Raw genomic sequence first — 16,161 nt, forward strand, 5'->3', positions numbered from 1 at the left:
TCAATTTGCGTTTTGCTAGCCGCAACTGGCAAAGTGTACCAGTGGACATTCTTTCAGGAGGGTATGCTTTATTATGACTATTGTACAATGTAAGCAACACACACATGAGTTTGTTGAGAAGCTGTCCGAAAACATTCTGGATTAGTGACATGCAGTTGCATGAAAAAATTTGCCAACGCTTTGATTTCAATCCATAAATTGGTCCGAAAATGTACTTGCACACAAGCGATTCTATGTTTTGAGGTGGCGCAATATGTAAACATTTATATATTTTTATTATATATGATATGCGAACCCCTAGGCCAGAGTTTCTCAAAGTGTGGTAGAGTTCAGTTGCATTTCACTTTTAAATTCAGTATATTTTGCTTTATATCCTGAGGAAATGTTTGGTTTGAGACACTTATTTAGGTATACTTTGTATTTAACTGACTTGCGATCAATTTTTAATGAATCATTACTGTATTATTTTTTTATGTTCTGAAATTCAAGTGCAATCAGAGTGTGCAGCGCTTCTTTTTTTACAGTATATTTTTAAAGTACGCTTCAGTTGCAGTTAATTTCAATATGGGTTACAATTTTAATTGAATCATTATTAAATTTGCTTTTTTATTTTATTTTCTTCAGCATTATTATGAAGATTTTTTGTTAGATTATTAAAAAATAATAATTCGCTCATCAGATAAATTAATCATGAAATTAAAAAAATGAACAAACACATTTGTAATCTCAATATTTTAATAATACCAACAACAGTCCATCAACTAGTTTACTTTCGGATTGGCTTCTTCTTCTTTGGTTATATGGATTCATTAACTAGTCGAGCGTTAATTAATTGCGCCCGCTGCGGGTTACTAGCAGTAGTGACACCTATTACTTCGACAATTGGCACGTTTGTTTTTTAAATTTACATTGTCATTATTCTTGTGAAGCAGTACCTTAAGATCAAAAAAGCTTATGAGGAATAATTAAAAAAATCTTTTAAAATAAATGAAAATGTTTCGAATATGATCCATCGGGGTGAAAGGCAAACGTTTAGACCAGTCGGCCATTTTGGATGGAGCTTGCGAAAATTTTGTTTTGTATTTATCGGATACCGAATGTCGAACGATTGACTAACATTTAGGTGAGCCCGAGTTCGATTGTCACTTTCTACAAGATTTTCATGTCTTCTATTTCTTGTGTCAATGGTGCTGAGGTCGGGAGTCGAACACGAGTTACCGGTGTGAAAGGCAAACTTTTAGACCAGTCGGCCATTTTGGATTGACAAAGTTCTTATAGGACTAATTGTATGAGGATCACCTGAAGCGGGGTCTCAGAAGGATTGCATCTTTTTTCCTTTAATTTATTTAGATCTTATTTAGTATAGTTGGTTTCGATGTAACATTGGTGCTCTATTTCTTTCATATTGTCACGTTCTCCTACAAGGCTTCATTTTCACCAGCAGAGGGCAATATTTAGCCACATATTTTGCACCACGTTTATAATGTAGCAAGCGATCAAATGCACAAATGTTGATTTTCCACCTCAATTTTATTTAGCAAATATATTCAAATGCAACAACAAAGATAACTTCCAGAACGTACAATGGAACAGTAGATTTATTTTTTTCAGTAGTTTATAGAATAAAACTATTTCATTTTAGTCAAACAAACGGATCAAATACCAAACTCTACCAAATCCACTGATAACTTAATCGTAAATTTTGGTACTTTTGTGGCCACTTTTTCAAGAAAACTACATTTAAAAAAAAAAACAGCATCTTTTTGCTTCGGCAGGCTGACGACGTCCTCAAAAGGCTGAATCCCATAGGCGACCACTAGAGGGAGACAAACTCAAAAATCCAATTGAATCCAAGTTTGGTACAATATTGACATTGAATCTATTTTTGATGACTAAAAGTTAACTGTGTAAACATTAAGTAGCAGTAACATGAAAAAATATCGTGGACATTTTCCTGTACGCTGTCATTGGCCACCTCAACTGTGAAAACACCCCACCCGGCGCCCGGACACACCCCTCCATCTGTCAATCACCTTTTCTGGCGCGTTTCCACGTGCGCATGCGTGTCGACCTCGTGGGCGTGTGCGTGAGCGCGCACGTTTCCCCCATCGTCCATGCGCATCGTGCAGGACGTGCGCACTCACGAGAGGAGCTAATTGCCGTCTGACTCGCTCTCCTCCTCCTCCTCCTCATCCCCATCGTCGTCAGCGTGGAGGCTGCGGCAGAGTGCGGACCTGCGAGCATGTTGGCGCTTGAAGAGAAGGGGAAATCATCTTTGGCTTTTTTCTTTTTCTTTTTTTAATCTAGTGACGTGCATGGTGGAGGCGACATGTCAAACTCAAACAAGAGCAAAAAGGACAAAGAGATCCTTGCGGACTATGAGGGCCAAGTGAAAGGTAAGGCTGCAGCGCACGCACGCACGCACGCACGCACATACCTGCATTGTGGGTAACGCCAGGAGTTCATCCCGAGTGCTGCATGAAGCTGGAGGTGTGGTATGGGGCCGAGGCCGTCTGGGGTTCAGGGTCATGGGGGTCGGGTGGGAAGTGGGGGTTGCCGCCGCCCCCCCTTCCTCTTCAGGGAGCGCCATGGTTACCAGCCTCCAATGCATCTTGAGCCCTTTGGACCCCCCCCCCCAAAAAACACCTCCAAGGACATGGAAATGACTCAATTATGACACTTTACACCCACCAGCACCTCACACACACCACCACCCATTCGCCGGCTGCCCGCCTCCCACGTCCGCTCGCACCCGTGCACATTCCTCGGGAGTACCGTGAGGAAGGTTTCATTCACAATTCTGCTGTTGGACATAATGGATTTCATTTATTCATATTAGAATTCAACAAACAAAGCATGGTGGCCACTGTAATCAAATGATTCATCTTCATTCATATTTCCAACACCCCCGATGACTGGTGACATTCTCCCCCCCCCCCATTGTACAACATACAGTGCAATTTCAGTGCATCTAAAGATATACAATAAAGAAGAGGAAAGGAATGATTCATCATGCCAATGTATGCAATTAAAAAAGGGATTATTTTCATATTTAAATTTTAAAAAAATTTGTTTCTTGGCATGTGCGTGGGTGGGGATGCCCGGCATTGAAATGACCGCTCACACGAGATGAAAAGCCCCCCGCCCCCACCCCCACCCCCCGGACCGTAAAGCTCCTGTAACTATGTGCGTTCCAAGTCTGCCTCGCTCTCCTGCCTCCTGATTGGTGGAGAGCTGCAGGACGTGGCGTGCGATGTAAACGCGCAGCACGGACAGACGGACGGACGCCAGTGCCGAGAGGACAACTTTCACGCAAACGAGCCATCGGCGCTTTTTGGCCACATGCTACTCGTGCGCTCAAGCCTCCGTGTACTAGTACACTCTGTGTCCTCACGAGTAAGGCAATTCAGCGCACTAGTAAAATGATTGTGTCTTACGAATGTTTTTTTTCACTAGTATAGCACATTTCTGCAGAATAGTAGACCGACGTGTAGACATGTTCCTAGTGAGGCAAAACTGTGCACTAGTTGACATCTGTGCACAACTCATACAAGTACTAGACGTTAACTAGTCAAATTTTATAATGTCACTAGTAGTCATAATACCATGCGACAAGTGCAGTTTTGCCTCACTAGTAATATGCAGTTGTCCTACTAGTGTGGAGAAATGACATATTAATAGAAGGTGGTAGTTATTGACGGGAAAAAAAAAATCTACGAGTGCACAGAAATGTCCCACAGGACAGTCTTTCTCCTAGTGCATCCCAGTTGTTCTAGTGTGCAGAAATTTCCTACATGAGTAGAAAAATTGTCACGAGTAAGACAGTCGCTCTACTCGTGTGCCCGAGTTGTTTTACTCTTGCATCCTAGTCATTTTACAATTGCACAGAAATGTTACACGAGTGAAAAAAACATCAGCAATAAAACATGCATTCTACTAGTACGTCCTAGTCATTCTACCAGTTGCACATCAATGGCATACATGAGTGGGGGAAAAAAATCACAAGTAAGTAGACAGTCGTTCTACTTGTGCACCCTAGTCCTACTTGGAGTGCGCCTTCATTGTTCTACGAGTCCAAAAGAGCGTACTAGTACGTGGACAATTCGGCGCACTGAAAGCACGTTTGGGATGCTAGTGAGCATGCTCAGTGGACGGGTGCTAGTCATCACCCTCGCCGCCTCAGACTTCACACACGGACCAATGCAAACGTCATCCTCCTCGCCGGCGCCACGGAACGGTGCGATGTAGTCCGCTAGCTTGATTTATGCTCATACATCATGGGAAACGCCATAGACAGGCTCACAAAACTAGCATCAATGTTACAGCGTTATCATTCTTGAAGCAACAGGTACTTGAACACAGCAACACATGTAGACGGATAATAAAGTCAAATAATATTCCGAGGGATATATTCTTGATCCTCTGCAAAGAACATATTAGTGCAGCTCACTTTTGGGATTTGTGAAATTTTTTTTTTGTTTTTTATTTTCAGGAGGCTGGAACAGATTAACGGCATTTCCATTCATTTCCCACGGCAAAATTAACACATTTACGGATTCGCGTATTGCAACGGTTCGATCATTTGCTCACGTGGGGGGAAAAAAAGAAAAGAAAAAAGAGAATCGTTTGTGACATGAAACGAGATCAAGTGGAGCGTTGCCTTCCAGAGGCGACTTTGACGCACTTCAATTAGCCTTCGGTGCCAAGTTGAAACCCGATTGTCTTGTTCACGCTCAAAGCGAACGCTAATCTGATTCCGCTGCTTCCGTATCGTTGCACATAAAGGAGCGCTGACAACAGCAACGCGCGAACATGCCAAAAAGGCGTCACAATGGCACAATTCTGCACCCCAAGATGAAAAGCTTGAAAAGCATTTGTCCACAATTGGAGGTTCGCAACTTGCAAAGCGTCAACAGTATAAAAAAAAAAAAAAAAAATGGTTCAAGTGTTGGGAATTGACCTTCATAAAACATTGACACAAAGTTCCCCAAAAAAGAAACACATCAAAGATTCAAAAAGCGCATTTGGAGCCTGCAAAGTGGTCACGCTCGAGAAGACAAAACCGCCGTTTGCGAAGCAAGCTAAGATTATGCGAAGGGATTTTTATATAGCGGACGACATAATTGACGCGAAGGCTGAAACGATTTATCGAATACTCCCGAATCACTAATGGGGGATTTTTATCTGGCGGCCGCAAAGCTGAGTGGAGGGCTGAAACACTCAAACGTTCAAACTTCGCATAATGTGACAGTGGCTTACAGTGATAAAAAGCCGGTCCGTCGCCATGGCTACGCCGAGCCCGGCATAAGGTTGACACCAATTGAGCGGCGCCGTTCTCGGGTGAGCCGGTACGGCCGCCGACCAATCAGAGGCCAGCGTGCAACTCCTCCCTCCGGGTGGCATGTGCAACCGCGCTCGTCAGACGCTCATTCAAATCCAAGTGTGGCAGATTGTGGGCCACCGAATGTAAATGAGATGAAAGACATCGGTGGGGGCACAGGGTGGGGGGGGGGTCCGAGTGGACAATTTTGTACAATCGTAAATGGGCTGCCGTACATTGTTGCGTAACTGTAAGACACGCAAACAAGCATTCTGAACTCCAATCTTTAACGAAGTCAGCACGTTTTGGGCATTTGGGAGAAAACGGTAGCCCGGATTCAAACCCCGAACCCCGGAATAGTGAGCCGTACGTGCTAACCACGAGCGCATTGCGCTGCTCCTCCCATCTATTAATATTGGAGTCATTGTAAGTGTAACATGGATGCGGCAGATCGCATTCCCTCGCCGTCACCTTCGCCGTCACACGCTTCACACGTTGAGCGGTTGCCTGGACGACGGCTATCGGAGTAGAGAGGCTCCCCGAGGATTCGGTCTGTGTGTGCGTGCGCGCGTGTGTGTGTGTGTGTGTGTATGTGTGTGTGTGAGCGAGGCAGGCTGATTGTGCATTCCGTCCTCGCTCTTCTCCCTCCCCGCCGTTGGAGACGGATGCGGCCCGACCGGCGAAGCGTGCCGCCGGCGTCACGGCGCCAACTGCGTGTGTGCGTATTTGAAATGAGATGTGCTCCAAGGTGACTCCTGAGATGGACACTCTCGCTCAGTAATTAGAAGGATTAACAAGATCAAGCAGCTGTGTTGGTTGGAGTCCAAATGTCACTTTCGCAAATCACCCGCCCGCATGAAATCAACTTGGGTTGGTTCCAACCCGTTGAGAAAAATGCGGGAGGAGGAGGTAAATATGGCAAATATCGGCATTTATGTGTTCATTTTGTCATGGAAAATGTGCGAATTTAGGGGGAAATGGTTCGTGACGTCCTGAATTTTGCAAATATATTGAAATTGGATTGGTTTGAATCCGTTGAGAAATGTGGAAGGCTGGATTCAACTTCCGTTTTCAATTCCAGTGGAATTGATTTTCACGGGGAAAAAAAGGAATTGCGGAAAGAGTCGTCAGTATTTGAATGTGCAAAAGCAGTTCCCGGGAAGTCCTGAATTTTGGCGAAATGTGGAAAGAGCGGCCCGCGGGAATCATAATTCATGTTTGTGAACGGATGAAAAATGTGCAAAACAAAAGTGTCCGGCGCGTGCGTGCAGATGTGCGAGCCCAGCTGGTGGAGCAGCAGCGCTGCCTGGAGCAGCAGACGGAGATGCGGGTCCAGCTCCTCCAGGACCTGCAGGACTTCTTCCGCAAGAAGGCCGAGATCGAGACCGAGTATTCCCGGAACCTGGAGAAGCTGGCCGAGAGGTTCATGGCCAAGACGCGCAGCACCAAAGACCACCAGCAGTACAAGTAAGACTCGAGCTCCTCCCCTGAGCGGAACGACCGCAAAACGCAATCTTGTCTGCTTCTTCTAGAAAGGACCAGAACCTTCTGTCACCGGTCAACTGCTGGTACCTGCTGCTCAACCAGGTGAGTGGACGCGTTCAAGAAAACTGGGAGATCTCAGACTGCGCAAACATTTGTCGCTCAAGTCATCTTTCCCCACTGAAATGAATGGAAAAGAGTTCCGGCCCCAAACTTTGCGCCTTGACCGCCAGGGGGCAGTCAAAGATAAACACACCAAAAAGAGTTTCACAACTGACTCAGGAAGCCGTAGTAATATTCGTCGTTCTTTGCAGGGGATAAAGAATATACGCCTGGAGTATTGTTATATTGTCTGTCTACATGCGTCGCTGCACTGTTTTGTTCCCAAAAACTATTGTTTCAGAGGTTGCAACATCGCAACGTCGATGCTCGTTTTGTGAGCCCGTCCATGGCCTTTGGCGTTGTGCATTAGCAATAAGCTAGCTTGTTTTCTGCTTCGTTGGAGAGTCAACTCCAACAACTGGTTCGAAGCCTTTTTTTCTTGGTTTGTTTTGTTGTGTTTTTACTCGCAAGTCAAAGCAAAAAAAATCATCCGACCGACAGCTCGTACATTGAAAAATTCACAAATTGGGTCACTCGTAAGTCAAGGTACCACAATTTAATTTAGGTGTCAGGCCAAAGTCATGTCTAATATTACAGTATTGCGTTGGCGCCATCTTAGGGCCAAGGAACTATGTTGAACTGCAGGGAGGAGCTCCATTAAGTCAGGCCATAGCTTTGCCGACTGAAAAAAAGAGCTTTTCTGCCATCTTGTGGCATTTATAGGCAATTACAAACCTTTTTGATTGGGTTTCAAATCTCATCCTTGTTCTAAAGTTCCATGCAAGGTTTCCAGTTTGGAATATTTTAGGAATTGCCCTGGAAATTTACCAGGAACGTTGTGGAAATGGATGAGGAATTTTCCAAACATGCCGAAAGTTGCGGGTTGCGGGTTCAACTTCCTTGTGGTCGTGTTCAGGTGAGGAGGGAGAGCAAGGACCACGCCACCCTGAGCGACCTCTACTTGAACAATGTCATCAGTCGCCTCACGCACATCAGCGAGGACTCGGCCCGCCTCCTCAAGAGGGTCAGCTCGCCCTTCGTCGTCGTCGTCGTCATCGCCGCCACCATCATCATCATCATCATCATCATCATCATCAATTCATGGCAAGGGTAAAGAAGCTCGTGGAATGTTGGCGGTTTTGGTGTGCACCGTTTGCACTGCAAAGTTCAATCAAAATTAGACCGAATTTTATTTTATTTTTGGAAAACAATTGGCTTTCCAAGATTAGATGCAATTTGATTCTACTTAAATGAAATACAGCTGAACTGCGCCAAACTCATTGACTGCCACGGCCATGAATATTCGTCAGCTGGCACCGTTTACTGCCGCTGATGTTTATGTTTACGTCAAGTGCGTTTTTCAGCGAGTCGTATGGATGAGGGGGGTCTCGCCCAGCTCGTCAAACGGAAGCTTTTAGCTGACTGTAATGAAAACAGACGCCAGCAGATGGCGGCATCGCATCACTTTGAGTTGCCATCAGCACAGCCTTTGAAGAGAAGATTGCTCTGCAAACTCTCAAAAGCTTCTCCAGAACATTTGTCTTATTTCTAGTCAAAAGTCTCAAAACTCATCGGATGACATTGAAAATAAGATCACCACCTAAAAAAGTAAATTGTGTTGAGACCATTTTTTTGAGTTGAAAAAAGCAGGAAACAATTGTCAGTGGAGTTCTGAGTCGCACACATGCGAGCCCCATCGTCCTAAAAGTGGAAACAATGCGCCTTGCTGCATTCCCAAAAACATCGATTCATGTTTTATTCAACTTGAGCGCTAAACTCGGAACACTCCTTCTCCGCTGAGGGAAAAGTCAAGTTGATTTTGTGGCGCGCGCGCATGCGCTTCCCCGCCTCCCACTTGAGCTCATCATCTTCATTATTCATCCCTCTCGCGGCGTCTCAAAAACAATCGCCTCCTGGATGCCATGGCGGCGACCTGATGTGATGTCAGACGACGTCATGCGATATTCAAACGTTGACTGTTGACGTGTCGTGCTTTGTAGAGCAAGGAGATCATCTTCCAGCTTCAGGAGGATCTCATGAAGCTCCTCAACGAGCTCTACACCGTAAGTGATAGCGGCCACGCACGCACACACTGACCTCAAGAGTGCAAGGCTGGCTCCATTCCGGCAATTGCAGCCTCGTCAGCCTCTTCTGCCATGTTGCTTCTCCTCCGATTTGAGAAACATTTGTGCCACACTGAAGAAGAAGAAGAAAAAAGGCCGGTTCAATACGAGAGACGTCACTTGAGGAGGCCATGTCGATATTATATTATTATATTAATTATATACACGATACAGGCATCTCTGTTCATTTCAAAAAGCGAAACTCATAGATGTACGATTGTATAATTTGGATGATGATAGCGTACAGCTAAGAAAGTGATTTCCTGAAATCAGAATATTATATGAGAAATAATCACAATTCTTTTTCATATAGAAATTAGGCAAGAATTGGCCTTCTGAAAAGTATTATATAATATAAATTATATATATATAATTATAATATTACAAAAATACAATTGAATCGTTTGAAGAGTTGATATGATATTCAATTTTCTTCAATTGTTCATTGTTCAGACATTGCCGTTGCCGAGGCGACTTTTCCTCTCGGGAAATTTCTCATAAATTTCCATTTATGTCACTATATGCATTTTTGGAAACACTTCAACTTTCTTTTTAAAATGATGCTTTTTATTTCCCCTTTATTCTTGTAATGTTCCAACTTTTTTCCTGGAAAATTTCAACAAAAATGCGACTTTATTCCTGTTGCATCGTTGGAGAATGGGAATGGGAAGAATTTTCTCTTTAAAACGTGTTAATTTGAACGCGACGCGTCTGTTGCCGTGCGTCGCCTAGGTGATGAAGAGCTACCACATGTACCACGTGGAGACCATCAACGCCGAGGGCAAGCTGCGCGAGGCCGAGCGCCAGGAGGGCCGGGCGAAGGGCGCGGGCGCCGCGTCCGAACCCGTGTTCGGATTGCGCCTCGAGGAACGCCACCAGAGACGCAACGCCGCCCGCAAGATGGAGAAGATGCGCGAGAAGGTACGGACGCCGGCCGTTCGCGAGGACGGCGCGGCGAGTCTCACGCTTTGTTCGGCTTCTTTTAGAGGAAGGCAAAATACTCGGAGAACAAAGTGAAGACGCTGAAAGCGCGGAACGAGTACCTGCTGACTCTGGAGGCCACCAACGCCGCCGTCTTCAAGTACTACATCCACGACCTGCCCGACATCATCGACGTGAGACACACAAAAAGCAGCAACTACACACTCAAGTAAAGTCACTTACTTCACAAAAGGAAGGAAGGAAGGCAGGAAGGATGGATGGATGGATGGATGGATGGAAGTATGCTGTGAAAGGAAGGAAAAGAAAAAAAAAAGGCTGAATGGAAAGATGGTGTGCAAGGAAGAAGGGGAGAAAGTTGGAAGGAAGAGACCGAAGGGAAGGTCCCAAGGATGTATGGAAGTCAGGGAGGAAGGATGGCAGGAAGGAAGCAAATGTTGAAAGCCTCGCCTCCTTGGCCCGCGCGTGCTGCCCGTAAAGCAGAGCGCCTTGTGTGCTTGCGCTCAGTGTTGCGACCTAGGGTACCACTCCAGTCTGAGCCGGGCTCTGAGGACCTACCTGTCGGCCGAACTGAGCCTGGAGGCGTCCCGGCGGGCCGGTCTGGAGGTTCTGGAGGGCGCCGTGGAGGGTCTGGACCCCGCCCGCGACCGCCAACGTCTCCTGGGCCTCTACCCCACTGCCTTCTGCCCGCCGCCGCGCTTCAGCTTCCAGGCCCACATGGGCGACGCGGTCAGTACGAGCCGGCCGCGGTCGGCGACCCGGTCGTCCCGAATTCGCGTCCGAGCCGATAACCCGACCTCTCCCGCCAGGTGAGCCGGATCGCCTCCCAGCCGCAGGTGCAGGCGGAGCTCGCCCTGCGCCTCACGCAGCTGCAGACCCGGCTGGCCTCGCTGAAAATCGAGAACGAAGAGGTCAGAGCGGGCGCTGCCCAACGCAACTTTTACTTCCGCTGCCGTCCCGTCGGCGGCGCTAATGAGCGGGAACGAACGGTACCTTGTCGGAGTGACGCGCGGCATTCGCGGGTGGTGTGCGCAGGTGAAGAAGACGTGGGGGGCCACTCTGACCACGCTGCAGGACATGACGGTGCTGGACGACTACGACGTCTCGCAGAGCTTCGCCCACAGCCCGTCGTCCGAGTCGGTCAAGTCCAGCGTGTCGGACGGCTACCTGAACAAACCCAGCCTGGCCAAGAGACGAGCCAACCAGCAGGAGACGGAGCTCTTCTACTTCACGGTGGGACGCGAGTTACGGTCGCGCGGAGACGACTCCGAGACAAACAAACGTCTTCTCGTCTGGCAGAAGTTCCGCGAGTACCTGGAGGGGAGCAACCTGGTCTCCAAGCTGCAAGCCAAACACGACATCCTGAAGAAAGCCATAGCAGAAGGTGACATCAAGAAAGCAATTTGAGCATCTGCTCCATGTCACTACTGTCCAGCTAAAGGTCCTAGTACTAGTACGCTCTTTGTCCTCACTAGTAAGACAATTCAGCCCCTGGTAGACCAACCGTGTCTTGCTGGTAAAAAAAAATGTTTTCCCACTGCCAATGATACTTTTGGCTTAGTAGTATGCAGTTCAATGACTGTGTTGCACGAGTAAAAAAATGTACGGGACGCCAAACATTTGGGAAGCCCTGCACTAGTATCTTCATCGGTTTTTTTCTGGTTTCTTTCTGGCAGGCTACAAAGCGGAGCTCCTCACCACCAGGTAAGACGCTCACTCCTCATCACAATCCTTCGCAAAGTCGACAATTTCAACGTGAAATTTTGTCTGGCAGCCGCGGACGGAAGAACTCGCACAGCAAGCATCAGGTAGTGTTCACCCCAACGTAAACAAAATATATCAATTATAGACACTTTGTTCACATTGAATGTGACTAACACCTGCCGACCGTTGACAGGACTCAACCAAAGCCATACCCCTGCTGGTGGAGAGCTGCATCCGCTTCATCAACCTCCACGGTGAGTGCAGCGACGCCACAGGACGTTTTTCAAGTCAAGTCCTCACTCAATTACAAGCAAGTACGGCAACAGCCTCACTTGCGTCGTCGGGGCTTCGAAGCGGCAGTCAAACGGGCCAAAATCCAGCAGGGCAGGAGACTGAAGTTGAGATTTAAACCTTCCTTTCTGCAGTTTGACATTCCAGATTTCTGCAACCCAAACAGCGAACGCCCTAGAACCTCAAAGGATCGGGAATAAACGCTCAAAACGGCTTTCCGTACTCCGCAGGCCTCCAGCATCAAGGCATATTCCGGGTGTCCGGTTCTCAGGTGGAGGTCAACGACATCAAGAACTCCTTCGAGAGAGGTGAGCGTTCGTCCAAGCGGCGGCGAGCCCGGACGCTGACGTGCGTTCTCCCGCCCAGGCAACGACCCGCTGATCGACCAGGAAAGCAACCACGACATCAACTCGGTGGCCGGCGTCTTGAAGCTGTACTTCCGCGGCCTGGAGAACCCGCTCTTCCCCGGCGACAGGTTCAACGACCTCATCGCCTGCGTCCGTGAGTGTCGTGCGCGTTCCGCGGCAACAGGGGGCGCCGTAGCCGAGTCCGCGCAACGTCCGACCGCCTTCGGTTCGCGCGAGCGGGCCCGACCGCGAATACGCGGGGCTCCGCTGTACTTCTCCGATATGTACTGCACGATACGAAAGCAGCAAGAGCCGCTAAACGCTTTGACGCTAACCCAGAGTGTTCCAAACGTTTCGAAGTCGCGGACGTCCGTCCATGGAAAGACGGAGAACGTGAGGAAAGTGTGGTGAAATAGGAAAAAAACTGTCCGAGTGCAGTGAAAAGAATTATCGTACAACTGAGGACAAAAAGTGTACTCGTGCTCATGAACCTTCAGCTGGATATCGAATCAATTATTTTTGGAACATTTTGTCAACAATAGGCAACATTTTGGTTCCTATGGCATTTAGGGGTACACGTGGTCGTTGTTTCATTGGCTTTGAAAAAACATGTCCGACATTGTCATTTTTCCCCACTCGTATCAATCAAGTACAAAGTGTGAATACTTTTAAGATGTGAACGGAGCACTCAAGTGTTTCGTGCGCAGGAATGGAGAACCTGTACGAGCGAGCGCAGTGCATCCAAAAGATCCTCGTGGCCGTTCCGAGGGCCACGCTGGTGGTGATGCGTTACCTCTTCGCCTTCCTCAACCAGTGAGTAGCACTTCCCGTCGATGGCTCCACCTACTCCCTGTCCCTGAAATCCAGGCTTCTCCTCCAGTCTGTCCAAGTACAGCGACGAGAACATGATGGACGCCGGCAACTTGGCCATCGTGTTCGGGCCCACCCTGCTGCCCACGCCGGACTCTCTGGACCAGGTGGCGTGCCAGGCGCACGTCAACGAGGTGGTCAAGACCGTCATCCTGCACCACGAAAACATCTTCCCCGACGCCAAGGAGCTGCCGGGGCCGCTCTACGAGACCTGCATGACCGGCGAGCAGTACTGGTACGAGGTCCCTCAAACTCCTTTTCATGGAGTTTGTCGTTTTCGGGCCTTTTGCGCCCACACCGTCGTGAACTTGTCTCATTGCGTTGTAACGGGTTCCATTTTTGAAAAAGGACGACTTCTCCTGCTTACTTCCCACAGCGAGAGTCCGTTCAGCGAGCCGGGCGCTCTGGAGGAGACCGAGCCGGACGCCGGCACCGAGACTCAGACCAGTGATGAGGGTATGCGGAGATCTGTCGCCGTGGCTACTGCAGCCGTGGCGACATCCCTCCCCCTCCCTGTCTCTGTCTGTCTCTCTCTCCGCGTGCGTGTGTGCGTGCGTGCGAATGAAAAGATTTGAACGCGGTCTCCCTCGCAGAGGGCGAGGCGGCGGAGGCGGTGGCGAGGTTCGACTACGTGGGCCGATCGGGCCGCGAGCTGTCCTTCAAGAAGGGCGCCACGCTGCAGCTCTACCGGCGCGCCTCGCACGACTGGTGGGAAGGCCGGTGCAACGGCAGCCGCGGCCTGGTGCCGCATCAGTACATCGCGGTGAAGGACAGGCGAGTGCCAGGCAAACGCCGCGCGTCGCCTGACCGGTCGAGCGAGTCGTAAGTCGGGAAAGCCCTCTATCGTCGTGGCCTGTGACGGCTGTTACCGTGGCAACCTGCATTTCGTATTCAGTTCCCGGCGGAAATGTTTAACCGCGCTCCGCTCGACTGTCAATCAAATATCACGACGAGTCCAGGAAAAACGGATGCCACTTCGTCTCGCAATTTTCTCACGCTAACGCGAAAAAGAAACGGGAACGTGTTTACTGAAAACACACATTTATACATCTTCGCGAGTGGCATCTTATCTCACAAGGCGGCAATAACCCTTGAGCCAAACAGGTTTCGTACCACACGTGACACAGCGGTTTCTCACGACCTCGTCGGGGCCAAAGTGAAGCATTCGTTTTTTTCTCCAGTATAATTTCCCCCTTTTGGGAAACAAAAACGAAGGACATTTGGAAATTCATCGAGGAGTCTCGATGGCCTTTGACGAACTTCCCCTCACTAATCACGATTGATCCCTTAACCGATGATCGCTACTGGCTGACAGTTGTGCCGTTGGCGCCCGTGTGTATTTAGGGGCGACGCCACGTCAGACACGCTGAGCCAAAAAGCCGACAGCGACGGCGGAAGCAGCAGCACCGAGGACAAGAGGTCCACCCGAGACCTGCGCTCGCCCACCGACATCCTACCGCCCGAGTCCTACCACAGGTAATTTTTCGACTGGCCAAAATTGGCACACAAAAAAATCTCTCTCACGATTTGCCATCCTGTGGCATCTCGGTGCCAAGCAAGTCAGTTGAAGTCAGTTAAGAAGTTCCGTCGAGTGAACGACGTCATCTCCGGCGAGTCACAGGAGGAAGCGGACCGAGGGTTTATTCCGCCGTCCCCTGGGCCGCTCCAACGACTGCCACGGCAACGGGGTGGCGATGGAGCGCAGTTCGCCCCCGGTGACGGGTCACTTCAGCCCCAGGGACCTGCTGCTGGGGCGCGGCCGGGGCCCGACGCCGCCCCCGGACAGCCCCGAGCGCCGGCGCCGCTCGGCCGCCGGCGCCGTGACGTCGAGCCGCCGCGACTCGCTGCGGAGGCCCGAGGACACGCCCGTCCGCCGCGCCGGCGGCGGACGTTGCGGCTTCGACTCGCATCGGTCCAGGGCCGTGGACGCCGGCACGCTGGCTCAGGTACGCAACCGGGGGGTCTGAGACTCACATTGTTGAAGCCGAAGCCCCTTTCACGCCGCCTTCCCGACAAATTGGCACTTGAAAAACGAAGCGGTAGGGCAGGACTTTTTTTTTTAAACAGATTTAAAACTTTTTAAGAAAGACAAAAATTGCATGATTTTCTTTCTTTTACAGAAACGTAAAAATTATTTTGAAGAGTTGTGAGAACATTTTAATGAATGAAATGGAAAATGCAAGCCGGGAACTGGGCGGCGCGAAGGGGGCACGAGCGCATACGCGGCGGGCCGCTGATTTTGCGCCCCGCTCGCTACAGGACATCGAGGAGACGGTGAGCGCGGTCCTGGGGGACCTCCGGCACCCGGACCGTCAGGGCCGCAGGCCGGCTCCGGACGTGGTCCTGGACACCCTGGAGCAGGTGAAGAACGGCCCCCCGGCCCCTTGCTCCTCCGAGTCCCCGAGCCCCCACAGCACTCCCAGCACGCCGGGCACCCCGAGCCCCCTGAGCCCCCTGAGCCCCGTCAGCCCTCTGCCGGGACCCCCGCCCAGGCCGGCCAACCCGTCCCCGGACACCCCGGGCTCCTTCGAGCCCGCGGCGGCCGCTCGGACGGGGGTCCCGCCGAGGCCCCCCGCGCTGAGGCCCAAACCCGCCGTGCCGCCCAAGAGCGGCACCCCGCCTCTGCCCCCGCCGCTCGACAAATCCTGCACCATGTGAGCCGAACCGGGCCCGCGACAAGTGGGCCAGTCGAGGACAACAGGGTAGCGCCCGACATTTTGAGGGTCGAAACTAGGACGAGTGAGTTTGACAGTGATCCCGCGTCCAATTTTTGAGAAGAACAAGAATAACAAATGAAACTAGAGAATGCGATTTGCCTAGAAATTGTGTGTGAATGCTGAAGAGCTGACGCAGAACCGAAATGCAGTCCAAGTCAGCGAAATGTAGGAGATGGAGAATGCGAGAATTGGCACATTTTCTAACACCGACTTTGAGCGCAGTGAGTTTCATTCGTTCTGTGAAATCGCTTGCCCGCTAAAATGAG

General features: G+C 49.8%; 1 protein-coding gene across 4 annotated transcripts; it reads left to right on the forward strand.

Annotated features, from left to right (window-relative positions):
- Positions 1–1,039: 1,039 nt before the first annotated feature.
- On the forward strand, positions 1,040–15,924 carry LOC133396884 (SLIT-ROBO Rho GTPase-activating protein 1-like). 4 transcript variants are annotated; one of them, XM_061667137.1, is made up of 24 exons: positions 1,040–1,123; positions 2,308–2,396; positions 6,592–6,787; positions 6,853–6,907; positions 7,821–7,928; positions 8,905–8,967; positions 9,760–9,948; positions 10,014–10,142; positions 10,474–10,695; positions 10,776–10,877; positions 11,002–11,199; positions 11,266–11,350; positions 11,643–11,670; positions 11,741–11,774; positions 11,864–11,924; positions 12,192–12,269; positions 12,328–12,462; positions 13,016–13,121; positions 13,189–13,413; positions 13,555–13,634; positions 13,772–14,000; positions 14,523–14,654; positions 14,800–15,124; positions 15,438–15,924. In XM_061667137.1, exons 2-24 carry the CDS (start codon positions 2,330–2,332, stop codon positions 15,834–15,836), a joined length of 3,246 nt encoding a protein of 1,081 aa, XP_061523121.1. In that variant the 5' UTR covers positions 1,040–1,123; positions 2,308–2,329; the 3' UTR covers positions 15,837–15,924. The 4 variants fall into 4 exon arrangements, with proteins under 4 accessions (XP_061523121.1, XP_061523122.1, XP_061523120.1 ...); XM_061667138.1 differs by having other exon boundaries at positions 13,772–13,952; XM_061667136.1 differs by having other exon boundaries at positions 11,002–11,350.
- Positions 15,925–16,161: the final 237 nt, after the last annotated feature.

The sequence above is a fragment of the Phycodurus eques genome, chromosome 22, assembly GCF_024500275.1.
Source record: "Phycodurus eques isolate BA_2022a chromosome 22, UOR_Pequ_1.1, whole genome shotgun sequence".
NCBI lineage: Eukaryota > Metazoa > Chordata > Actinopteri > Syngnathiformes > Syngnathidae > Phycodurus > Phycodurus eques.